The sequence below is a fragment of the Chiroxiphia lanceolata genome, chromosome 6 (genome assembly GCF_009829145.1).
Source record: "Chiroxiphia lanceolata isolate bChiLan1 chromosome 6, bChiLan1.pri, whole genome shotgun sequence".
In the NCBI taxonomy this organism is placed as follows: domain Eukaryota; kingdom Metazoa; phylum Chordata; class Aves; order Passeriformes; family Pipridae; genus Chiroxiphia; species Chiroxiphia lanceolata.
Window position 1 is genome coordinate 37,855,210 of NC_045642.1, and position 26,022 is coordinate 37,881,231.

Genomic DNA, 26,022 nt, shown 5'->3' on the forward strand with positions numbered 1-26,022 from the left:
TCTGTCAGTCTCTTTTCATGCTACATGACTTAGGTCTTTACTGATGACCACTGATCCTTTGAAAATACTTGTTTTTCTCACTTTTGCAATGCCCTTTCTCAGAACTAGCCCCACAGCATGAGTGGGAGGCTTCTTTTATGTTGTCTCTTGGGAAATTTCCTGGAAAGCTCAGATTCACATGAGTGCTTCAGGAGGATGGTTGCATGAATCATAACTTTCTGGATTCCAGAATGCCCTATATTAGTCATTTATCTGGCATCACACTTAACTCAAGCTGTGCTAAGATACTTTTAGATCTCTCCAACACATTCAATGTAGCTTTTGCCAATTGCAAATATTGTGAAGGAGATTAAAAAAAAGACATGTTTTTACTACAAGCAAATAAAGAAGTGCTCTCCTTCTCCTTGTAGTATCTTAGCCAGCTGAGGTGCTTTCATGGTCCATTTAGCTTTCTTTTATTTCAAATAAAATATTATTTTGCTTTTACAGCAAAATCTTTCTTGGAATCTTTCTGAGGTATAACTTGGATTCAACTCCTGTTCTTCTGCTTTACTTTATATCCCTTAAGTCTCTCACGGAAGGGTCTGGTGTTTCAAATCATTCTTTACTGCTTTCTATCTTTTTGAAAAAAATGTCATTTTGGATGATCTAGTATAATCTTTTGTATCTGAGATGTCTGTTAACTTCTAACTTATTTGGAGTAAAGCACTCCACCACTGCTTTGTGACTTAAATATCTGAACCATATGTTGTATATTGACGTAGAAACAAACACATTTTGTGCTATGATAGTGTCTTTAGATCTTTGCAGACCACTGATGTTTTCTCGCGTTTCAGGTAGAGAGACTTCAGTCATCTTTTTCCGGGATACCTGGGTCAGACTTAGACATTGCTTAACTGGATCTTTTATCTTTCCTTCTGACTCATACCACAAGATTTTCATGAACTTTGGATAAAGATCAAATATCATGTAACCATTGTCCTTTCACTATCTCCCTTTCCACTTTTTTTTGAGGGACAAAGAATTTTTAGTTGTTCTCATTAAACTTAAATCCTGGATAAGAAGAGTGTGTGAGAAATTATCAAAATAAGATATCAAAGTGTATCGGTTTCTAATCTGTCTGCAGTTAGATACAGGTTATTCCTTTTTCTTTCCATTATGAGCATTTTGAAAAACATGTAAAACCAGGGTACAGTAGATATCTTTCTCATGTCCTCCTCTTGAATTCGGTAGGGTTTTATTGAATAAATACTTCCTCTGCCAAATGTCTTTTTGTAACATTAGAAGCAGGTTTATTCTTTCTTCTCACATTAGAAGCAGGTTTATTCTTTCTTCTCACAAATTTCTCTGACAAATAGACGAGTGTCTAAGAAGCAGACATTTGACTATAAACTCTGACCTATAGCTCAAAGGAGGCAAAGACATACTATTGTATTTAGGTCTGAGAATCATCAAGTTGTTGGACAAAAATTAGTGGAACTGTTGTTATGTGCAGTGAGTCTCAGGTCTAGCAAATAGTTTGAGATCCAGTAATATGGTAATTATTTATTCTTGGCACTATTAACAATCCTATACTAAGAAATTAAGTTGCACGGAAATAAAATTAGTTTAAAAATAATTTAAATGCAATTCAGATTAAAAAAAATATTATTTAAAGGTAAAATAGGATATTTCCATTCTAAAGTATGGTTTTCAGATTTTGAGAACTAGATTTTCTATAGCTAGCAGGACAGAACGTGCACACCAAAAACTGGTGTGAAGCTGTGAAAGTGAACCACAACAATAGGGAAAATGCAACTTCTTTCATATTGAACTGCTTAACATCTCCCAAATGTGTAGGACTGTGCATCTCAAAGGGACTCTCTTAAACTAATTACATTTGATAGATTTCAGTCTCTTTTGTCTTGTTAAAGCTGTAAAGTTCACTGAGAAAATTATTCTGAAAAGTTTAATGTTTGAAAGAGCTTGAATATTTCAGTTGAATATTGAGAGGGAGGGGAAATATTATTTCAACAATCATAAGTAACCCCAAATTTGCTTAAAAAACTTTTTAAAGAGAATTTTCTTGAAATAGTTGATGTTTTAATGTCCACTGCAGATTTGAAACAACTAAAAATTTATTCAGAGTCTTCAGATGCTTTATTAGCTCCAAATATATAGATTAAAAAAAGTTAATGCAGCTGTATTGCAGAATCACAGCCTGAGTATCAGGATTTCTTTACCGCAGATTTGGTAAGAAAACTTCAGATCTTGGTTCTCTATGTAACATATTGGATATTTCTGTAACAATTTATTTGTATCAATGAAACACTATGCTGTTATCCTTTTTAATTTTTTTTTCCGAAATCCAAACCAGAAGCTCATTTGATGACAAGTTATGTATTTGTGAAGCACTTAAAAACTAAACAAATAATAATTTCTTTATAAACATATAATTTATTACATTACTTTTTGTGCATAGTGATTCCAAAGATTTGACAGTCTTTATAATACAATCTTTTTTAGCCAGAAGACCTAGTACAAATACAACTTAACTGACTGCAAACCAAAACTAAGTTTGCTTATGGAAGTATGGTGAAAGACTAGATAATAAATACATTTATCGATATGGAAAGTTGCTTGCTATGTCTATATTTTGGCAGAACGTACCTGCTATATGTGTTAGTTCTCAGCTTTGTAAACACAAGATTTCATACACAATTTAAAGGATGCAATTGGTTGTATTTTTATTTAGTTTGCCTATGAAAATGTTGGTGGAATCACAGCATTCAGTAGAGCAGCTGAGTGTAAATGCTGTTAAAAACAGATTAACTATTCTGAAGCTGGGTTTTGCAGAGCCTGTCCTTTACTTGCAGTCAAGGCTTGAACATGAAACAGGTGGGTTTGTTAGCTTTTCTAATTTTCTGAGTAGTTTAGTATGCCTACCTTCTTTAAATTTTTCACTTTTCCTCTGTGACCTGAGCATATTCCTTGATTTGGAAAACAGTCAGAATGGAAAATATGGAATAGCAGAAATAAATCTGTGTTTTTCAAATTCTATCTGGTCAAACAATCCCATTGTTTAGAAACCTTCCAACTTGTATGACAATTCTACAGTCTTGCTTAGATTGAAGTTTTTATGGACAACGATGTGACTTGTTTACCACATCTTAATGTGCTTTACTACGATAACACTACAACTGTAAAAGTCATCTTGGTTTTGTAGATGTTGGGCTAAATTCTCTTCTGCCTGACAGAAGCAAACCTACTTTTTCCATGTCCTTTAAATATTGTCCTAATCCCTTGCTATATGTTATCAAACATAAACAGGGGCTAATACTCTCTTCTATAGAGAGTGCAATCCTGGAGGCATCGGGTGTGCTGTTCACTACCAGGTCAGTCTTCAAGAATGAAAGTGATGATCAAGTCAATGTCAATTTTCTAGGTACTAATTAGGCTTAGAAATTAGGTGCTAAATTACCTGTCAGGATTTATGGTAGTCTGAGCTCAGAAATATGAAATTATAGGCATTTGAATACTTTCACTGAAATGAGCAACAGAGGTTTATCTGTGACATTTAAATATCTACAAGCTAAATGGCAACTGATCAAGATGATACAGGACTGTGCTGTTGCCTACCTTCTGTCCTAATATATATTCTGCTCTGGTCATTGAAGTCTGTTAAGAACACATCACATTCCTGAAGGCCCAATTTTAAGTTCCTAACGGAAAAAAGAATCCTGTCCTGTTTGCTTATAACATTTCTCAAAAAACACATGAATGCATTGGTTGAGTGCTAGTTAGATATTATTGTTAGTGCTGAAACTATTTTTAATGTTACAAATATTTTATATTAAACATGTATTTGTTGAGCCTTTGTAGGTTCTTCCATATTTTTAACTTCAAGTACCTACGTATTGCTAGATATTGGTTTAAAAAAATTCATATAACCTGTTTTTTAGCAGTAACCTTAGAAAAAACATTAAACCCTGACATTTTTAATCTAATTTTTAATTATGATCTAGTGTAGTTGTAGGTAATACTGTAACTTCAAAATTAAATTTTATACCTTTAGTGTTTAGCTAATCTGTGTTGATAATTAAAAATTTTTAAAAAAGAAAATAATAGCAGGTTATTACAATGATTCGAAAAATTAGTTGGGTTTAAACTTTGCCATTCAGACTAATAGAAAAAAATTTCCATGTCTCATGTTGGCTATTATTCAGTTTGTGCAGATGCAATGGAGTTAGACTGATTTTCTTTCTTCTGTTAGAATTAGGTAAGCAAGTCTATTTATATAGCCCATATTTATGCAAACTTTCTACTAATTGTCTGCTTGGGTGCCATGGGAGACAGTATGAAAAGAGAGAGAGCATACAAATTTTACTGTAGATTCAATTGCCTTCTAAAGAAAGCTGGTCATTATTTGAGGGATCAAATTAAGATAGAAGATAAAGAAATTCCTATCTGTTTCTGAGTAGAGAAGTGAGAACTACTTGGTTAGTCTGCTGTTATCTATGTATCAAGGGAATGAAAGTAGCTAAAAGCTGAAGACTTAACTGGTAACCCCAGTCATAATGGAGGATCAGGCTTGCATAATAAATCAGGATAAATTAATAAATAATAAATCTTGCAGACAGTGTACTGGACCCTTTTAAGCTTGGACATCCTTTCTAGAAGTGCCAGGAAAGAATACCAATAAAAATTATTGGAATTACTGCTCTTGTGACAAAAAGACTTGAATATTCATTGGAGTGGTAGAAGACAGCAGCACTGGATAATATTCCTTCTGGGCTTGGGCAAAACAGATTGAAAAAAAAAAAAAAAAGAAAAAGAAGGGGAAAAAAAAGGCATATTTTACCTGATAAACTCATTTGGGGTCCATATGCACAGCCTTTGGAAAGAAATTTTGAACAATGTATCTAAGCCCTCCTCTTAATGCAGGGAGACAATCCCAACAGCTCCTTACATCAGATTGAGTTTATTCAAAGCAAACCAGTAAGGACAGACTGAGCAAAAATTCTGCAACCTGTAACATTTCCTCCAAAGGAATGCCCTTCTTCCGAAGGTAGAGATGCAGTCATTAGTTCTGAGCAATGTATTTGGATATAGAAGGGTGGTGTAATTCAGGGAGGCTGTACATATAAGAGCAGAGTAGCATCTGTAATTCTATGGAGGTCTTAAGGTTGTCCTAAAATAGACATTTGGATTGTTCAGCAGTCAGGAGACTCAGAAGAAACATGAACATTTGCCTGTGAAAAGGACATTGGAGCTTCAAGATGAGAAAAAAAGAGGGTCTTTTATCATTCATAGTTTCTTCTAGTTCTAAAAATAAAAACTCTGGAAAATCTCACTCTCATTTGGATATTTACACTTTTGAAATATATACTTATTCCAGAATTTCTGTTTCAGACCTCAGCAATACAGGAATGCATGTAAGTGCACTTTGACCAAATATAACTATTATTTTTTCCTCTTCTCAGTCCATATTGCTCCTACATTAAAATATGTTAATACAGACTTTAGAGAATGAGCTAATGTACTCTACTAGTGGTCTCTGGAGAAATATTAAAGTAACTATCAGATTACAGTGCAGATGTTACCTATTACAATCTCTTCTAGACTATATCCTAATCTGACTCAAACACAAATGTTTACTGGATATAATAATGTAGTGATATAAATACTTTTCATTACGATGAAAAAAATGTTGTATGTTAAGTCATCCTGCAAATTATTTAATAAGAATATTTGCTGAGAGATTGTATTTTGTTGTTTAGTATACATATATGCAATGATAATAACATATGCTGATGTCCAGATTTTCTGGAAAACCCTAAATTAATACTATTTCTATGGTATAAGTAAGATTAAATATTGTCAACTTTTAAAATTAGAGGTTGTTGATATTATATCATTATTTTTATTCAAAAATAAGGATATATATCTGTGTGTAAACAAACAAATACACACAAAAGCAGTGCCACATAAGTCCTTCTGGTGACTTTTTTCTTGAGGATTTGTTTGAGTCTATTTGTTTAGAAGGTAGGATATTATTATGTTTTATAGCAGTCATCTAGTTCTGATCTGCATTGTGAACTATTATATTTATAGATGTTTTCTTGCTTTGCATATTTCAGTAGCCTCTGTAGACGTATTTCTCACCAGTCATTATACTGGCTGGGTTTGTTACTTTTCGATTTATAATTACTTGTCACTTATAGTTATCCAAAAACTGTAGTATACGTAAGTGAGCAGTAACAGCAGGCACAGAAAATTGCACAAAATGTAAGGAACTCTTTTTAGTTTGTTACATTATGTTTAAAATTCCCTTATAATCTTTTATTATGGGAGAGTTGACAGAAGAAATTTCAAGTTATAGGATGGTTGCTGTCTGAATGCCAAAACCACAATATAAATATTTAAATAACATAACAAACTTGCATTTCAGTAAGAACAGGTTCCACAAGTTTGTGATTTTTGAACGTCCTTGGATATTTGCCTCTTGAATTATATCAATTATTCCATAAAATCCCTTTTTCTGTAGTTCACCATTTAAAAGCCTGCTATGAATTGGTGTGATTCCTTCATACATCAGCAAAGCAAAAGGGTGCTGTGCATTTTCCTATGGAGAAGGCAACATGTCTGGGGAGCTGAGTTTATACTTTTAATTGAATTGTTGCTCTGTGCATTGCAGCCACCCTGTGACTGAGGTGTATGAGATGCCTTCTGGGGGACTGAGATGAAGTTCATGTGGCCTTACCTGAGCTTGTTCTGTCTTCTTAGGACAGCCTGGAAGCCATACTTGACCCTGACCTTTTCTTAAGGATTTGTCTGAAGCTTGGCCTCATTGTTTGAATCTAACAAATACAGCTGGGTGGCAGAAGCACTGGGTTCAAACTAGTGTCTGACTGACATTGTAGGTGTAGTGATGTCATCTTCTTCAGAAAAGGTTATAAATACACACGAGATTCTTTTTTTCATGGGTTGTCTTAGGGTTTTTTGAGTTGTGTGTAAAGAGGCATTAGAGGCATTAGCAGAATTATGCACATATATCCAAAAATTTGACTTGAAGATTTTAATGTGTTCCATGTCTCTAGTGAAATTGTGTGGAACTAGAGACAGATGAATAAATTTTCTCTTTGAAGCTGAACCATTACAGTGGACTGTGCAGAAACAGGGAGGAAAAGGAGAACTAATACATGCCAGTTTGATCTGTTAAAGCTTTATAAATGCTCTCTCCTATTTTTCCCTGTAAACAATTCTCTGGAGAAAGACTACTTTTTGTGTAGTCAGTTATGATTCTATGCTTTGCATTTCAAAAGATGGAGCACTTCTTTTTTTGGAAATGTTTCCATTTCTCTTTGGAAAACACATGTAATTTAAAAGGCATAAAGCAGCTCTACATTACAGCACTACTAGTACAGTAATTGGAGCACTCCAAAATTCTGACAGACCACTGTTAAGTTTTCACAAAATATAAATCCCACTGAATGTAGTAGCACATTGCAATTTCCCTTTCCCATTGAGCAGTGTACTTACTTTTCATAATCTGTATTAGCTGAGGAAATGCATCTCATAAATATCTGAACTATATTGTTTTTACTCTCAGTGAGCCCTGGAGCCATACCTGCTCTTAGCTGTGGTTCCATACTTTAAAAGCGATTGGAAGCAAGTTTCAGTATAGTCTTATCTTTTGGTGTGGCCATTTATCTCTTTGTGTTGAGATGAATACATTTGCTTCTGATAATAAAAAATGCAGATGTCCCACAGGTGAGAAAGCAAGTAGTGTTTCTGCAGAATAGGTTCTGTAGATATAATCATAGTTTATCTGCTAATGTATAGGGAATAGGTGATTTTATATGTGCACTTCCAGTGTGATTGTGATCTGACATTATGAAATACATTATTTTTAGTAACTGACATACATATATAAGCATTATTTGCATAAATATATTTCTATGTGTATGTATCATGTTTGTAGTACCATAAAACAAATACAGTGGCACTACTACATCAACATTTGTATATGTACTTATTCCTGATGCATTTCTGTTTTTTTTTCTCAGATTCTTCTGAATTACCTGCTCTAAAATATTAGAGCAACTATACTACAATTCACTGTAGTGCACCATTAATGTGTGTGTGTGTGAATGTTTGCAGTTCACTTCATGCTTCATAGTTATTGAGGGGCTACTCTGTGTCTTTGAGTCTACTTAGTACACTGACAGAATAAAATTTTCTGACATGACAGAGTACTGTTACTATCCTTTAGGAATAAGAAATTATAGTCAAGGACCAATGTTAAATGGTGCAAACTATCTGTACTCTTGGATGCAGTAAAGTATCCAAATGACCCCACAGAATTAAGAAGTAGAATTGAAATTTGAAGTGCTCTGTGGGATGAGCAAAGTGGTTTATACACCAGACAGTCAGCTTGTATGAAAGGTATGGCTGACATCTGTTTCTGCATCCCAGCGCTGTTCAGCTGCTAGCAGACAAAATCATCAACTGGAAGTCTGCAAAATCATTAGTCAACTATGCTCTAAAATCATAGAGCTGAGATACCAAACTGAATATTTGTACTTGCTTTTCCACAATTATTTTAAGTCTATATTACTGAGAAGCAAACAGAGCTAGAAACCTTTAAATCAAATCCAGGATTTTGAGGCAGTAAATGAATCTCACAATCTGGACAGTTAAGAATATTATCAAGTATTGTGAAACATATGATAAAATAGAGGGAAGACAGATATTTCCAAGTACAGTAGGGTTTATACAGACATGGTACCACTTAAGCTATTCTGTTTTCTTTGCTAAGGTCTTCTGGACTTCTTTAATACAGTATTAATAGGGGTTTCCTGCAAGTTTGGATGCCTGGTTTAACTGTGAAAACAAGACAGTTTGCTACACATTTGTTCGTCCCTTATCAGGTACAGGATCTCTTCTATACCTATTTTTCATGTGGGGCTTGGATCTTAACTTGAAATAGATAATTTTGATTTATTGGGTTAAAATAGCAAATTGACACCTGCAAATGTGTTTGACTTCTTATGAATTCTCACAAATATAACTGTCTCTTCAAAGAGTACTTTAAATATCCACAAAATACTGACAATGCTGTATTTCTTTCAAAGTTCAGGTAGAATAAGGAATACTGAAAACATGCTTTTTACCATATTACAATGTAAATTATATGCTTTTGATTTTCAGCTAAGATCTGCAAGAATAACTTCCCTATCTCAAATCTGTTCAAGATTCTTTTTTGATCCTAATTATGAATTATAGTATCTTTCAATGTCTATCCCTGTTTTATTATCCGCCTTTTTTTTTTTTTAATTAAAGCTACTGAGCAACTAAATCATCAAATCAAACATTTGAGTGGCAAAAACTTCATGGTAATCTCCACTGCAATTTAAACTACCATGCTCAGTTTTGTAGTTACAGTACTTGGGAATGATTTTTGAATTGTGACTACTAAATTACTAGATGGACTTTGTTTGCTACTGTGTTATCTTATATGGGAGACAGCAAGTCAGAATGACAGGACCACACCTGTAAGTTATTATAGAGGTTGCTTGAAAAATTACCAAAGAAAAACTCATGTTATATAGGTATCTTACAAACTGCTGAAAAAGACATTTTCCTCTATTCGAAAGAATACACATGTATTCGTGTCAGCTCAGGAGTCCTATTTGTTAGGTTACAAATCAGCTTCTAGCTTTTTGTTGCCAGCTTTATTTTCTAGCCTCTCTCCTCTGTCTTATTTTCCTTTCAGCTATTTTCTGGTTCTCTCTCTCACAATTTTTGTCTTTCAAAACTGCCATCTGATTCCTGTCCTTTTTAATTTTCTTCTTCCTTTCTTTTCACTGAAGCACATTGCCGAGTCATCTGCTGCCATATTGAATTGCTACTTTAAAAAGCCTTACTTTCTTTCTTAACCTGGACCAACGCCATGTTCTGTGGAGAGAGCAGAAGCCTGCCAGAGCACATTTTTAAGAATACTTACTGCATTAAAAATGCAGGAGTGAAGTAGTGCTACTCTCTCCACATGGGCCTTACTTCGTTCTAGTGCGTTTTTTCTGAAGTCTGGCTTTGTGTAATTTCTATGACTACAGAAGAGTAAAGAGAAGATTCAATTTAAAATCTTTAATACCTTTTCTAGTATGCTCAAATCAACGGATGGGCAGACTTGCTTCTGCTTTGAATTGTTTTGAGTATGGTTGTGGTATGTTCCTGCAGCAAATGAGCTAGTCAGCAGTCAGCTGACTAGCAGTCCTGCATTACAAGAATCTGATCTTGCTGATTTTATTGGAGGTTTTATTCTTAGTTTTGTTTGTTCCCTTACCAAAGATGAAGATTCAGTTGTTATAATTGAATGGATAATGATTTTGTTGCCTTGATGTTTGAATAATTTGACCTTGAATAAGAAATACACCTGTTAGCATTTATAGAAAGGAGGTGATTTTAATTTTGGTAGTGAAATATTGCAACTGAGAAGGAACTATAAATTAGACATCTACAATAATTTACAAGAATCCTCCATTAAATCGCAGTTATTAAATGTTTCACGGCTCCTTTGAAGACCTCAGTTCATCCAGCTGTTTCAGACACGTAGACTTTTCTCTCTTGCAGAACCAGTTGCAATTGGGAAATTACCCAGTGCATGGAAGTCTGGAAGTCTACTTACCAGGGCAAAAAACCCCCCAAAAGCCCGAATCAACCAAATGACAAAAAAAGAAAACCACCCCCCCCCTCAAACTGCCGAAGTCAAAACCTCTGTATTTAGTAATATAAAGAAAGCCAGAGAACTAATGTACACATAGGATATAGTTTGCAAATGTGCACAATGGCACATTTATGCCTCTGGGAAGCCCTTGAACTGTATGGAACTACTGAAACATGTAGTTTAATAACACATTTGAGTTTCTTTTTAGCGTGTAAATAACATATTTATAATGTTGTACCTTTTTAACTTATTTTTATATTTAGTGCGTTGTATTTCTATTAGAGAAATTACTTTCAAAAAGTACAAGTTTGGATCATAGTATTGTAGGAAAATCTTTGTTATTTATCTTCTTGGTTCACTGTATAACAAGATAAAAGAGGTACATGATTGTCTTAGTTAGAACAGCTGAGACCAGTTCATCACTGTATGGGTGTAACCCAAAACTGTGTATTCTATAACCTTCCATGCCATTTCCCAGAAACTGTTATCAATAGACCATTTACACCCTGTGCCCAGAGCAGCCTGACTCCTCAGGCTATAAACTGGGTGTTAAGAGGCCAGCGAGACAGGAGGATGCTCCTGTCCTCACACCCTTTGTGGAACTCCCCGCCCTGAGGGAGGTACTGGGCATTCCTGCCTGAACTGGAGGATACATAATCTTGGGGTCTTGGGACTTTTTTAACCACTCGTGGGATCCAGAGGAAGACTGCAGACCACCACTCAACCAGACTGCAGACCACTACTCTCAACCAGACTGCAACCACCACTTTTCAATCAGACTGCAATCACCACTCTTGACCAGACTGCAACAGCACTCTCACCAACAGGTTTTCCCCTCTCCTTTTACTTTGGACTCAGGGGGCCCAACGACCACCCCTCTGTTCATGCCCCAGGGTACTGGATTATACATTTGGGTTTTGTGGGTTAAAACCAATTGTTTGTCTGTATAATCATACTTATTGTATTATTTTATTAAATTGTTATTCTGACTTATAATCTCTCTTTTGAGTTGGGTTCATTTCCCCTGCCGGTTTACCTTTAAACCAGCACAGTGATAACCTTCAAAAATTTGGCTTTGTTTGTAATTAACTGCATTTATTATGTATATAAATTTTCTTTTTGTTCCGTGTTTCTATTTTTACAGCATTTATGAGAAAACCACAGAAATTACAGTGTCCTAGAAATCTAGAATTTATGTTAAAACAAAAGGAAAAATCCCCGACAAAAACCCGTGAAAACTCAGAGTCTCTTGCGCAATAGTCTTCAGTGAGAAGGTTTAGAAGAGCAATGAGACATTTGATATCCAGCGCAGCTCAGAGCCAGCAGGTTCGGTTGCGGCTGTGCTGCAGCACCACCTAGTGCTCCAGGAGCTGGAGGAGCTGCCCACATGCTGCCCTTGCTGCCGTCCTTGCTGCCAGGGGGGAGGGGGGTGAAATAGTTTATTGTCACATGCACAGAACTATAGAGCATCAATAGTAGTAGTAATTTGCAAGGTTTTTTTTATTATTTATCTGAAAAAAAAAATCGCTACCAATGTGTCAAATTTAGCGTAATATTTACAAAATAAAAAGCTTGACCTTGTAATAGTGAACCTGATATAGAGCCCTCAGAGAAATGTGTCTGCATGTATGAACATACCTATATTTATAAATATTTATACTCTTACTCCCTGGAAGCACTCATTTTCTACAGTGCTCTCTATGAGAAAAATATGAGTTTGACAATACTTTTAACAGGAGGCAATATTTAACTTAAGGTTGTTCTTGAATATGGCGATACCTATAACCCCTGTTTGGATTCAAAAACAAAATTTCTGTTTGGATACAAAATTAATTAATTCAGGTTTGCATGGGTCACTGGATAAATTAGTATTTTAGTTGGTTTTGGATAGTTGGTTTTAAAGTTGTTTACACAATGCCAGTTAGTGTGAATGCACCCACTGTAAACTTGACATAATGCAGACCGTATAGACACAATATGGCCTGTACTGATGTCCAAAATAAACTGGTAGCAAAATCAGCAGTAAGAGCAAGTTTTTGCAGTTCAAGCAATCTGTGAGACTACTGCTGTTATTACCCCCACACCCTCTCAGGCAGTTCCTAAGGCAAACTCTCTCTTTGTAATAGCATGGTTCTTTTACTGTTTGCTTACACTTCACAATTTATTTAAATCACAAAGAGCTCTCATATTTTGCAATAAGTATTATTACAGAAAATGTTTTCTGGAAGATGTGCAGACATCAGTGTAACAACATCCTGAAAATGTAATGTATCCAGCATGTTAAATTTTATCATGAGAAATGCCCTTATGCATTAAGTAGACTAATGGATCTTATTTAACTTACTTTGATAAGTTTATGACCATCTAAACATCTAAATAGGAACATGATAAACCCCTTTTATACAAATGAACCAACCTCATCCTTCACTGGAAAAAACAAAACACAAAAAACCAAAGTAAAGCCATTGAAAAAGATGTAAGATAGGCTGAATTTGAAGCAGCTGATAATGAGAGCAAGTATCTTCAAAAGTATCCACGCTCTATCTTAAAAATCTCTGTACGTGCTTTCCCTTCTTTTCTTTCCTTCTATAAAGTTCTGTAAGAATTATTCACACTAGTACATACAGCTGTGCACATCAAATGCTAATAAGATGCAATGCGAAATATGCAATAAAATACTGTACTGATTTTGTGCGTGGGATGAATAAGGGACTTGCAATCCATTGAAGCAGTGATAAGACCTAGATTTTTGTAAGCTTTGCTTTCTTTCTGTTGCTTTGGAACAGTGTGTGCATTCATTTAACTATGGAATAAAACTTTTAGGTCTTTTGCACAGTTTCATTTTGCTGCAACTCAGATGGACTGAAAGAACAGCTGAATAACTATATATGGAAAACTTATAGGTCATGAATATTGGATGTAACAGCTGTTTTCATTTTTTAAAAAATTGAATTACATAATCCCATTGCCTAGAAACGTCTAGAATGTGACAATCAGTCACTTGGAATAGGAGAAGGAAAAGTGGTTTTAACCAGCCTTTCATTTCCTAGGAAAGACCATGTTTAGAGCTTTTAATGATTAAATCCTTCAGAGCAAAAGCTAAAACTGTCCTATTTATTCTCTATGAAATTCTGGAAATACCATTTAGAAAAAGTTTTCCTCTGCAGTAACCTTACTCAGATTTTAGTTTTTCAGGGGGATAATGAAATGTTATAATAGAGAAGTCTGACTCCACTTAGAGTCTTAGAATTACAATATATATCTCTAAATATGTCAACTCATACTTTGCAATGATAATGCATTGAGGGTTTTTTTAATAGAATACTAAGTTTGAACAGTGTGAGTGAAATCTGCAGGTTCATCTGTTTTCAGTGCAGTTGTTTGCTAGAGTCACTAGGGAGCCAACATGCGTGCACTCCAAGCAGCTCTGTTTAATTCCTTATTTTCTGAAAGAAAGACTTTGAAAATGCAGAAGTGAACAGACTAAACCTTCAGTCTCTGCTGTGTGCAAATGTAAGATAGGTTGTGACAAAGGGGTCCGTAATAGGAGTGAAAAAAGTGATTCTCAATGATACTCAGTTTAAATGACATTAAAGAAAATGCCAAAGGCAGTATTTATTGATGTTTCCTTCATGAAAAAGGGAGAGGTTAATGCCTACTACTTCTCTTTGCCTCACAGAAGTGCATTTCTTCATGTAGTTTTTCTGAAGATACTAAATAAATGCAAATACAGGCAGTTAGACCAACACTTGGGACAGAATTGTTTTTAAACTTTATTTTTTAATTAAATTATAGAGATATACAGATTGCAAAAACTGATGTGTTAAAATTCATCTGCTTTGCTGTCAATCTATTTGTTGACTGAAATGTTTTCCTTTTTTGTTTATAATGACTTGGTGGAGTGCTTAGGGAAAATTTTAGGGGAAATAATGAAACTATCAGTGAATTCAACCTTCATTAAGTTTGAAAATTCCCACTTCTGTATTTAGACTTGATTATATCACCTGCAAGAGAACAAAACTATCCTATTCTGAAATTTTCAAATCCACAATTTGCATTTTATCTTATAAAATTTCAGAAAAACAATATATCATGTATGCAGTACTTGTCTTGATACCCACCTTGAATTATTGTGTCTAAGTTCTTGATGTACTCCACGCATAGCTCCACATCTGTGAATTAGTAAATACCAAGTAAAAAAGAGATCTTAATTTTGGTCCCTTGCATCGCACTTGAGAATCACAAAAACATAATAGGCTGTAAACCACCTTTTTTTTAAAATCATGCATGTTTGAATCAGTTATATAAACTGGATATCATGGAAAGAAAGCCTATTCTGATTTTAAGAAACTTTTACATCAAAATTTCTTTGTAAAATTTTGATTTTAACTAATAAATATTTTTTCTAGTGAAGATTTCTTTCACTGGAAAACTTGAAACTAGCTTAACTCATCTTACCAAGGGCTGTTTGCCATACTCATAAAAGATCAGGTTGATTGCAAATAAGGGCTGAATTTTTAGTCAGTAATATAAAAAATGTTGAGTTTGTAATACAAATTACATAGGCTATCAGGTTGGTAAAGATTAGCTCAAGGGAAAAGGCATAGGAATTAAACCTCAAATGGAAGTATGTAATTGAAAAAAAGTTACAGTGATGTTACAAGTTTGAAATTAGAAGTCTTTCATGTCTTATTTCTGTCATTTTTTCCCTAAAAAAACCTGCCAACTCCCTCATTATTAACAAATAAATAGTAATAAAAACTCCATTCAGTAATTCTATTTAGAGCGTATAAGTCAACATAAGTGATAAAATTGATCACAGGTGTCACTTCATTGAAAGTTTGCATTTTACCTTCTAGAAATATTTGTGTTTCAGGGAAAACATATGACTCATTCATTAATTCTAGCCTAAGTTGTTTTCCTTATGGGTTTCTGTCTTTCACATCTCCAGAATAATTTGCTGAAAATGTGACCCTTTGTACAGAGCTAGCAATAAAAATCTTTCAAAACACTTATGATGAAACCTTCCAGCTCTACTGAATTGTCCTCCTACTGTGCAGTGTTTGATTACTAAAGTTAGCTCATGTATATTATTTTGCTTATATTTCTTTCACGGCAGTTTTATTTAAGATCTTTATAGTTTTCCTAGTTAAGATGGGAGTCTATTTCCAACTCATCAGTAGACTACATGCCTTTCTCATCCAACTTGACTCATCTACAGCTCCTTCCTGGAACAGGGAGTGAAATCAGCAAGTAAAGTACGAGCTAGTAATGCAAACAACATTCTGAGATGTGTTTCTTGGAGTCGCCTGATATTCAACAGGAAATGGATTTCCTGCTATTAGGCAGGTATGAATCAAGTTTCAAAGAGAGAACTGAGCCACTGATCCTTAGTTATTCTTTCTCAGCATTTTACAAGTTAAGCCCCAAAACAGAGGAAAGCCTTGTAAAATCGTAGTGTCTCAATGTATCATGCCTGTGTTTCATATAAATAAAATAAAGTTTTAATTAAACTTAGAAAATCTAATTCATATTGCAAAAAGGATATAAATCTACTGTAGCCTATGTAGCTACCTGTTTAAGTACTAGGAGTTGATGAAAACTGGTATTGTTCCTAGGAAAGATATAATATTTCTAGAAACAGAATTATTTGAAACTGGAACTGAAAAAATTTGTAACTGAAATAATCTGAAATAATTTTGAGCAACAATTTTTAAAAAATTTATCCAGAGGGCTTCGTATAACACTGTGTGAGATGATTTCTGTAAAACCGAGTAATGTAGTGAATATAGTATTTGAGCACAGAGTAAGCAACCATGGCCAAACCTGGAAATGTTGTTATGGTCAAGTTTTTCTCCCCTCTGCTCTGAACTCAGTAGTCCTAACCTGCTTTTTTACTAAGCACTGAAACAAAACATTTGCCTTACTGGTGTTTTTCCTGCCATTTTTCAATCAAATACTATTATCCTTTTTTGAGATTTCTGCTTACTCCTACAGAGATCAACCTATTTATACAGGTTCAGGAAGGGATCTAAAATGGAAAAGGTGTTTATTTAAATCCAGATTTTGTGATTCCCAGATTTAAAAAAAAGAGAATGTCTGAGCAAGAAAAAATATTTTTCCTTAAACTCCTTTGAGTTTTTGATGGCTGAGGCTATGCTACATTAGCAAGCCAATGCTTTCATGATGTCTTGAAATAGTTAGATCATGGTACTTCATAAGAAATATTCTGTTATAAAAATATTCTTCTGAAAGAAGTAATTGTATATCCATGATAGTAATGTTTCTGTCCTTATGTCCAGAATTCAGCTGTGTGTATGCGTTCAGGTACTGTACTATTTGTGGTGATTACAATATCCTTCTGAGTGGTGACAATCCCAAAAGTATATGAATGGCCAGTTCGCTCAAAAACTCCAGCTCTTGATCTTGTGATATAGTTGAAGACTTTTCCTGCTGCCTATATTGTAATTTAAATTTTGCTTTTTAGGATACCTCTAACACTCAGCTTGTTGCTAATTTTTTTGAATGCTATCTGAATTTGTGTGTAACTCAGGAAACATTTAATATTTTAAAATGAGGACAACGGGAGTTTATGTTGTTTTTACTGTTGTTTTCTCAATACTCAATTCTCAAAAGCACATTTTGCCTCCAGTGAATTTTGCTACGATGTCAATGGAGCAGTTTCATTGTGATTTGTGATGTGTAGAAATTACTAAATAATTTGCAAAGGCAACAGCTTTTCTTGGGTTTTGTTTTTTTGGTTGGTTTTGTGGTTTGTTTTTTCCCCCCTTCATTTACTTTCCTTTAAAAAAAATATCTCTCATATAATAGTATTTCTGATTGTGGTGCTTTCAGAAAAGCTTCTCTTGGGTGTGTGTGCACACACGAGCTGGCTGACCATTATAGCTCTAACCTGGGGCAGTCAGAGAAGCTGTTTGTTGTGGTTCCATATGTGAGATTAAATCTGCCACTGTTGGAAGTATGAGAATGGGTGGGAACGAGTAAGCTGATCCATGAATAAAAAAGAAAAAAGAAGGGGGAGGGGGGTAATGTGAATGAACAGCAAATGAGGGTGTGGAGGTATGACCGAGCCATTTGACATGACTTAGAAATAGTTAGACAGCCAGAGAATTCCAAAGAAATCCAGGACAAACGAAGGTTATCAAAGGCCTGTACAGAAGAGGGAGCTCTTTTCAAGATAACCAAGGAGAAACAAAAAGGTATTGTTATTGAGTCCAGCTATAATAAGTTCAAAAACTATGTGATTTTCTCATCCCATTCAGAATGTAATAGTTAATTATTACAAATGTGAACATTACAAAACTAACAGTCTCTGTTTTGTAAGCCATGAATCTCTCCATTAGGGAAGTCATAACTTCCTATTAATACATTTGTTCCAAGCATATGATCTGCCAGGTCCTAAAATAAGTTCTAAGCTTCCTGATATTAACCAAGTAGATATTTCCATTCTATTCAAGCCATAAAAACAGAAATTAAAGTCAATTGGAGGTCAGATATTTACTTTTATGCTGTGAATTAGAGGGTCTTGTCTCCAAGATCAGCTTTACAGGGTTACCAAGTGACTGATATGATACTAGATTCCTTCCTGTCATAATGCCATAAACATTCTACTGGAACTTAGGTCAGTGCTTAAAATAACCTTGCTAATTGCAAGTCTACAAGTGTCGGCTGAAATTTCAGTGAGCTGCCATACAGCAGATTGAATGTTGAGAAATCACTACTGTAGCTTGGAACGTGCAGGGGAAGAGCAGACAGGCCTAAACTTGATCTGCACAATAACACAGGTAGAGGCAGCAGACTACTCACTGTATTTCATGTAAAACAAAAGCTGTTGACTCTTCACTGAAGATGGATTTGCTTACAGATCATCTGTGGCTTACTTGTCTTTCTTGAAAACAGACACTTATTTTTTGAATTGCTGGTTGCATGTAACTCTTTCAGCTGAGGAAAGGAAATGGGACAGTCTTTTTTTTGCAAAGCTGATTCCTGAAAACTCTCCTTGTGGTATAAATGAGGTAAGATACCATTAAACTGAAATATTTTACAAAATGCTAAAAACGTCTAAAGCAATAAATTATCAGTTTGCAATTTTTTTTTATCAACAAAAGCATTTTTTTTTAAATCAGCTGGTTTTCAAGTTCTTTACAAGTATTGCATAATCTTAACATGTTTAGTTTGAAACAGTACATTTCCTGTGCACTGTAAATCTAACTTGCAAAACTGACAGATTTTTTTTCTCTGTGGATGTCAATTTCTGAATATTGAGAGAAGATTCTTTGGTCTCTTTCACTCACTGTTCTACGTACTGTAAAGTTTCTGCAATCACAATCTTAGGCTTAAACATTTATAACCTTTCACTTCTGAAGGTAAAAAAGATGTTTGTCATGTGTAAAACTCTTGGTCCCTTTTTGATGTGAAGATTATAGGTTTTTTGTGTGTGTCGAGGTGAAACTTAATGCTCAATCGTCTCCGTTCTCTGAAACATTACTCAGCTAACTTTTTATAGGTCACAGTATAATTAGAAATAGACACTGTAAGTTTATAATTGCATTGCTTTGGCTACAGCTTTGACCTATATTGTGAAGAGATGTGTTTAGTAAAGGCTTAGGAAACCAACAGACAGAAAATGATGTAAGTAATAAAAACCAGGAAACTTCATCAATGTGTGTAGATTTTACTATTTTTAATAGAAACTTAATAAATTCTGTAGCTTTTCATAAGGAGACTGAGCGTCACGAACAATTTGATGCTTATCACAGTTGCATTAGTTTAGCAGACCATTTAAAAAATATTCTGATATTTTTGTGCTTTCCAAAGCCCCTTTGTTTTAATTTTCTTCTCAGCTCACAAGATTGTGTGTATGCCATATCCTGAGGAATATCCTCAGACTGCTCAAAAGCATTTGTTCTCTCTGCAAAATTATTCATTCTTTTGAAATTGTATCTACAGGAAAAGTTCAGGAATTTTTTGGTTAGCCAAGACTATTTTCTTCAAAGATTTGCATTGGATTAAGATGATAAAGTCTTTTGACTTCCTTGAAGCAAAAGTTGACACTGGATAGAGAATTGTTGATTGATGTATAGTCTCTATAAGGTGCCAGAAGAATGGGAAATCAGCCATAGATTATGGCAGCAACTACCTTTGCTGTTTGGATAGGAATTGTTCATTTACTTTTAAAAGCTTTTTACTTTTGATCTTCAGCTGCCCATGCATCAGTGGCCAATTGCTCTTATTTAGACTTTGCTGGCTTAAACAAGTTAAAATCTTCATCTCCATAATGGCAGTTGTTGCTGTATTATTGAAAGTGCTTTTTGTGAAAGATTAATTTAAAGCTCGGAAACAAGGAGTGGAAAATTCTCCTACAGCTATATGTGCTCAGTACTGGACTAAGTGCAGTTGGTGCCTATTATTTCTCCATTTCATATCCTTTTCTGAGTACTGCTTCAGATATTGAAATGTATCAATAAAGTAGGAATCTGAACTATCTCTGTTCCACAGAAGAACTAGAGAGATATTTTTGCTCTTCTGTTGGTATGCTATATTACCATTTGGTTTGGGAGTGTGATTTTGAAGTTAATCTGCTATTTAGCACTCTGGGTTCGTGCTGGAGAGCAGTCCCTCTGTGTACAAACTGCTTGAAATTGCTCACAGTCTTTGCTGTCTAGAGGTTTCTTTTTAAAATTTGCTTTCTCAATCCCTTTGTCTCTACTTTTGTTTCATTTGTTGTCACACCTGTAGTGATATTTTCATTTGTCTTTCATTTGACTTGATAGCTTCTTGTGCAAATATGTTTTGCGCTTATGTGATTGCCTTGAATGAGGTAAAGATACACAGCTGATAAAGTAATTGCCTTTGCCATGCATATTGTCTGTGCTGATAAGCAAAGAAAGTTTCTCAGGAGTTAATATTTTTCCTGCTTTACTTTATTTTTGCAGTATGCTTGCAAAATCAGAAAGTGTAGAGTCAAGTTCAGTTCTGATTATTATCTGAGTTTCATTTTAAGTTTGCAAAACAGTTTTCATAAGTTGGGAATGTCTTCAGGAGAAATTTTTGAATTATTTTGATTCTTCTGATCCCATTTGAAATTGTAAAAGACATAATGAAGTACAAAGACTAACGGTAAATTTTAGAAATTCTTCACACTCTGAGATTCAAAGCAAGGTATGGCTAATGTTTTGGGAGAGGGTCATTACATCAAGCAATTCTATCATCCTTTGGGTTCACGCTTCAATCTCAGAGTGTGATACCTCTCTATTTATCGTGAACTATGGCCTCCCCCAGCCCTTATTAAGAGAGCTAACCTTATTAAGAGAGCTAAACAGTTGGTATGGGTTTTCGTATGTCTTGCTGCAAGTTAATTTATAGTAATGGCTGAGAGGAGTCATAATGTTCTAGGTAACATATTAGTGCTTGATTGATGTATTTTTGAAGGGCAGGATATTGAATTATAGGCAGTGGTAGAATTTTAAGAAAATGGATTTAGAGGGGATATATAAATATATTACGTTTGACAGATTTGCCATTATCTGTACTATTTCAAGAATTTCTCAGCTGACCAAACTTCTCATTGGCTCAGTGTGACACAGTTTCTTACAAAATTCTTGAAGAAGTGCTGAAAAGGTCTCTGTGAAAAGACCTCAATATTTTAGAGTTGTAGGAGAAATATAAAGATTATTTAAAAACACCAATACTCATTCCATTTTACTCAAACTTGCCAAGATTGACTGATATCTGACTGTAGTTTGTCAAGAAAGGGAAGACAGTTTTTGCTTTTCCTACAGCTTAGTGAATTATGTGTTTTGGTAGAAGATGACCTGCATAGAAGTATATTGTACTTTTGAAATGCGTTGAAAATACAAAAGGTACAGAAGCCCCTGAGAATGTAGGCTTTTGGGATGTTTGGGGAGAGGCGTATTTCTTGTTAGAAGTTCCAGACTAGACATCACATTTTTATGGCCAGGGCTGCTGCAAGTGTTTTTCTTTTCAAGATTGCTGTACAGTAACACTGTCTTTAACCTACCAGAGTTAGACAGTCCCTCATTGTCCATGGGCATTTTATGTTACCTGTGCCGGAGGTGGAGACTTAGTCCAGCTGCCTCTGCTAGGCAGGGTGAGTCAGGCTTTGGCAGGGCCTCTGCTCAAATGTGATACCAGGAGAGTGGAGTTACTGTATTTCCAGGCTCACATCCAGTCCAGCAGCAATATGGCCGCTTTATCACAGAGGAAAGCTTGTGAACAAGTTAGGTCTCTGCAGACCCAGCTCAAATATTCCAAGAAGAATATGGAAATATGAACACTTGCAATTTATGTGCTACTTACCTTTCCTTCTTTCCTGCATAGTCTTCAGAATGCCACAATCCAAGGATCCAATGCCATTTTTTGTGAATTTTATTATCTGAGGAAGATAAAAGTTTTGACTTCGGGTAAATTTAGGATTCAGTTCGAGGCTAAATTGATGATGATTAATTTTGCAGGAAATATAAATATTTACAAGTGAATAAAATGCACAAATATGCATTTGAAGCTTGAAGCACTTAGTTTCATTAACTTCTGTACAGACAAATTTGGCTATTGAATTTCAAAGGGTTACTTTACAAGCCCAGACACAGCAGCAACCTTTCTCTTTCTCGTTGAGCCTGCACAGCAGTAAGTTACACTCATCACTGAAAGCTACAGTCCAAACTAGGATAATTTATAACTTATCTCTGTTAGCTAGAAAACAAAATGGCATATAAAGAAACACCAGTCTGTTCAGAGGTACAACTGTTCCCTGTCAGCATAAGAAACAATTTATCTCGCAGGTCATGCTGTCTTGCTTTCTTAAAGACATAAACAACACTGACTATGAAGTGCTTTATAAATCAAGGGTCTTATTCAGGTTAGCAACATGTGATAAATATATTTGCCTATATATATGTATGTGTATATAAAATTGAATAAATATTTAGATAAACACTGCTCATTTTTCCTTCTTTCAAGGCACTTCAGTTCTACTGTAGTACACAAGTACTTTCTCAAGCAGCATCAACATCTTAACAGCCATTAAGTGTATCAGTGCTTTACACTGGAAAGTTCTCTCGTAAAGCTAAAAATTGGCACAATTAAAATTATCCTAGTAGATCACAAGCTGTCTTTTCAGAACTGTCACACTGGAATATGCCTTGTATGAATATGTTGTTGGAATATACTCTGCAGTGTTGTAACATGTTTCTAAATTACAAATGCACTGTGTTTGAGTAGTTATAACTACAATATTATGTCTAATTTTAAAATTAAATATTTAGATCCAAATTTAGTATTAAAATGCTAATGTCTGGTGTGCTCAATCTTATAAGCAGCCAGAACAAGCATCTATTATTAATGCTTATGAATTAGTGACAGTGAATTTTAGGTTCCTTAGAGACAATTTGATTATAAAGAAGTGCTTTATTGTGTCCACTAGATATGGCAATTTTTAGTAGCTTATGTTAGAAGTATTTCTGATCAATGTACTGCAAATGTGGTGCAAAATCTGAGTTTTTGATAATTTTCTATTTATACAGCATCCATTTACATCTAAATCAAAAATTCAAGGAATATTATGGACATGATTTTGTTTGAAAAGAAGATACTTTACACAAACCTGTGAATATACATCTGTATCAATATTATATGCCTGTGGGATGATAGTGAGATTTGGAAATAATCAGATAGTACAAACTACTAGGTACAATATATTAATTGCTTTTGTATGTGAAATCTCAGGTAGTTTGAATGCTTCGGATAGCTTTGAAGGTCATGCCAGTCCCAGAATTCCAGGTTTTTGATTTAATGTCTATTATATTCCTTCTCAAAAAAAGCCTGCAAAAAGCCTACTGTATTCTTCCTTTAGTGGATGTAAATTAGGATTGTTTTTGTTTAGTTTTGTCTTTACTGCATTGGAGGTCAAAAACCACAAGAACACTCTCTGTGACTTATACTGTACATATCAGACACTAATGAGGAACAATTTTTAACATGTTGCCTAATTAGGAATCACAATCATCAGGAACTGTAGTGGTAGGACAAGAATGGCTTCAAACTGAATGAGGGTAGCTTTAGATTAGATGTTAGGAACAAATTCTTTACTGTGAGGGTGGTGAGGCACTGGAACAGGCTGCCCGGAGATGTTGTGAATGCCCCATCCCTGTAAGTGTTCAAGGCCGGGGTGGATGGGGCTCTGAGTAATCTGGTCTAGTGGAAGGTATCCGTCCCCATGGCAGGGGGGTTGGAACTATGTGATCTCTAAGGTGCCTTCCAACCCAAACTATTCTGTGATTCTATAATAAGGGATTTTATTTGTCTACTTGAAGAACTCTTTCCATAAGTAAATCAAGAAATGTCATGTGCACTTTCAGAAGTAAAATTAGGATAAAAATCTTGTACATTTTAGACGTCTTTAAGATTCAATCTGCTAAATTTTTATTTTCTACCTAAAATTTATTCTTTTATTTTTTTATTCACTTAAGACTCTAACTATGTAAAATAACTTTCTGACAGTCTTTCAAATTGTTCTTCCTTGATATAGAAAACTTAGTTGCTTTTTGTTTTGTTTTTGTTTGTTTGTTTTTTAAATTTTTAATTTTTTTCTAGCATTATTGTCTATAGTCTTACCCTGACTCTTACAACACAGTAAGTGATATCCAGAATGAAACAAGCCTCCTGGCACACTGGGTAGGTGGTAGCTTTTTCAGACTACAGGAAATGCCTCCACATGCTCTAAGTGCTTTTTAATTGTTACTAACTCTTTGGAGGACCTACAAGGGCTTTCCAGATGACTTGAACATTTGTCATTTGGGAAAAAGTGCAGGAAAGTTACAAACAGCAAGCAGCATTCAAGGTAGACTATAAGGTTGCTTTTTCATGTTTCTAATCCAAGCAAAAAATCTCAGTGATCCCCATAAGGTTTCATTGATTAAATATTAACTTTCAGTCTTTTCCAACCTAAATGATTCTGTGATTCATTGACCAACGTAAAAGGAAACAACAGTGCTAATAAAATGAAGTCTGGTAATAAAGAATAAGAGAGTTTGTGTCCTTTTTGCTGTCCTAAACAATGACTAATGGAAAATAACTTCAAAAACATGTCATAGAACTCTTGGAGGCTTAGCTGCACTGATATAAACAGCCACTTATCTTGAAAACTTCTTATCATGCTATCAATTTTTGTCATAGAAGACCTGGCACAGATGGTAGTTCTTCACTTCTGACCCTTCATATCTCATTTGAGATGAGAGTAGAGTCTCACCATCCTTTAATAAATTCTGTTATAGTCACTAAGCTTCTGTCAAAGAGAGTGAATGAGGTTAACATTCTTTGGCTTGAGCAAGTCAAAATATTTTGATTAAAATTTTTCTGTTGTGTTCTGCATGTCTATGCAGAAGGCCTGAATTTTTCTCCTCTTTGAACTTGAAGTTCCTGGTACTTATTTATTTATTTTGGCATCTTACATTTCAGTAGCTCATCACTGCCCAAAATACTTAATGCTATTTATGTAGGAATACATTTTGTTTGTTATTTGAAACTTCATTATTTCAAGAATGAGACTTTTTCTCCAAAATTTTTTTCTCTTTCACCTAAACTCTTCTCTTTAGGACCAGCTGTTCTATACCAAAGACCCTAATTAAGTCTATTGAATTTAATAAAACCACAGGTGTTTCTGACAAAGTCTATAAATGGAAAAATCTTTTAAAATAAATGAACGTATTTTCTTGCAGAAATGAACAAAGAGATCAGCTTACTAGAAAATAGAGCTCAGACAATGAAGATCCTATGGCCCTGCAGAAGGCTTAAAGAATTCTTGAAATTTTCTTGTTCTATGTTAAGAGCAATTCCAAGTCTTCAAACTAAAAATGACAACAGAACAAGAATGGAACATATTCAAAGCTGAAACGTCAGAGTAATAGTTTGTCTGCACAGATGTTTCAAAACTTGCTTCAAATGGATAAACATTTTTGCTGGAAAATTACTCAACTATTAGTGCAATAGTGTTGAATTTGGCTAGTTATTTCATATTGTAGATCAAATTGTGAAAGTTCTGATCAAATAGTAGGAGTGGTCTTTCTGATTCTTCATATAGCTAACATGATTGTTTATCACAATAAATTTTTGTAAGTCTTGCAATTATAGTAAGGATTTCCTTTTAGCCAGTTAATTATTCTCTACACTGAGATAAAAAACTGCCTAGTCCTGACCAGGCTGCCAAGACCTGGCTGGTTTAGCTACAGCAGAGTCTGTAAATTCACTGTGAGTAAAATGTACTTCCATTTGCATCC

The 26,022-nt window shown here is 34.6% G+C and overlaps 1 protein-coding gene and 1 long non-coding RNA gene across 14 annotated transcripts in view; one reads left to right on the forward strand and one right to left on the reverse strand.

The window, feature by feature from the left end:
* AKAP6 (A-kinase anchoring protein 6) overlaps window positions 1-26,022 on the forward strand; it is a 276,515-nt gene that overhangs the window by 54,267 nt on the left and 196,226 nt on the right. Inside the window, exon 1 of one of the 13 annotated variants that reach the window (XM_032692226.1) lies at window positions 18,382-18,513. The exons of the other annotated variants lie outside the window; for them this stretch is intronic. Coding sequence (XP_032548117.1) covers window positions 18,433-18,513 — 81 coding nt within the window. The 5' untranslated portion in view covers window positions 18,382-18,432. Of the gene's footprint in view, window positions 1-18,381; window positions 18,514-26,022 lie in introns of those variants that run through there. 13 annotated transcript variants of the gene reach the window in all.
* Window positions 5,015-18,279, reverse strand: LOC116788954. Its single transcript, XR_004357811.1, has 3 exons — window positions 18,231-18,279; window positions 9,989-10,091; window positions 5,015-5,231 (listed from the first exon to the last, which is right to left on the reverse strand). It is a non-coding gene; the product is annotated as an uncharacterized LOC116788954 (long non-coding RNA).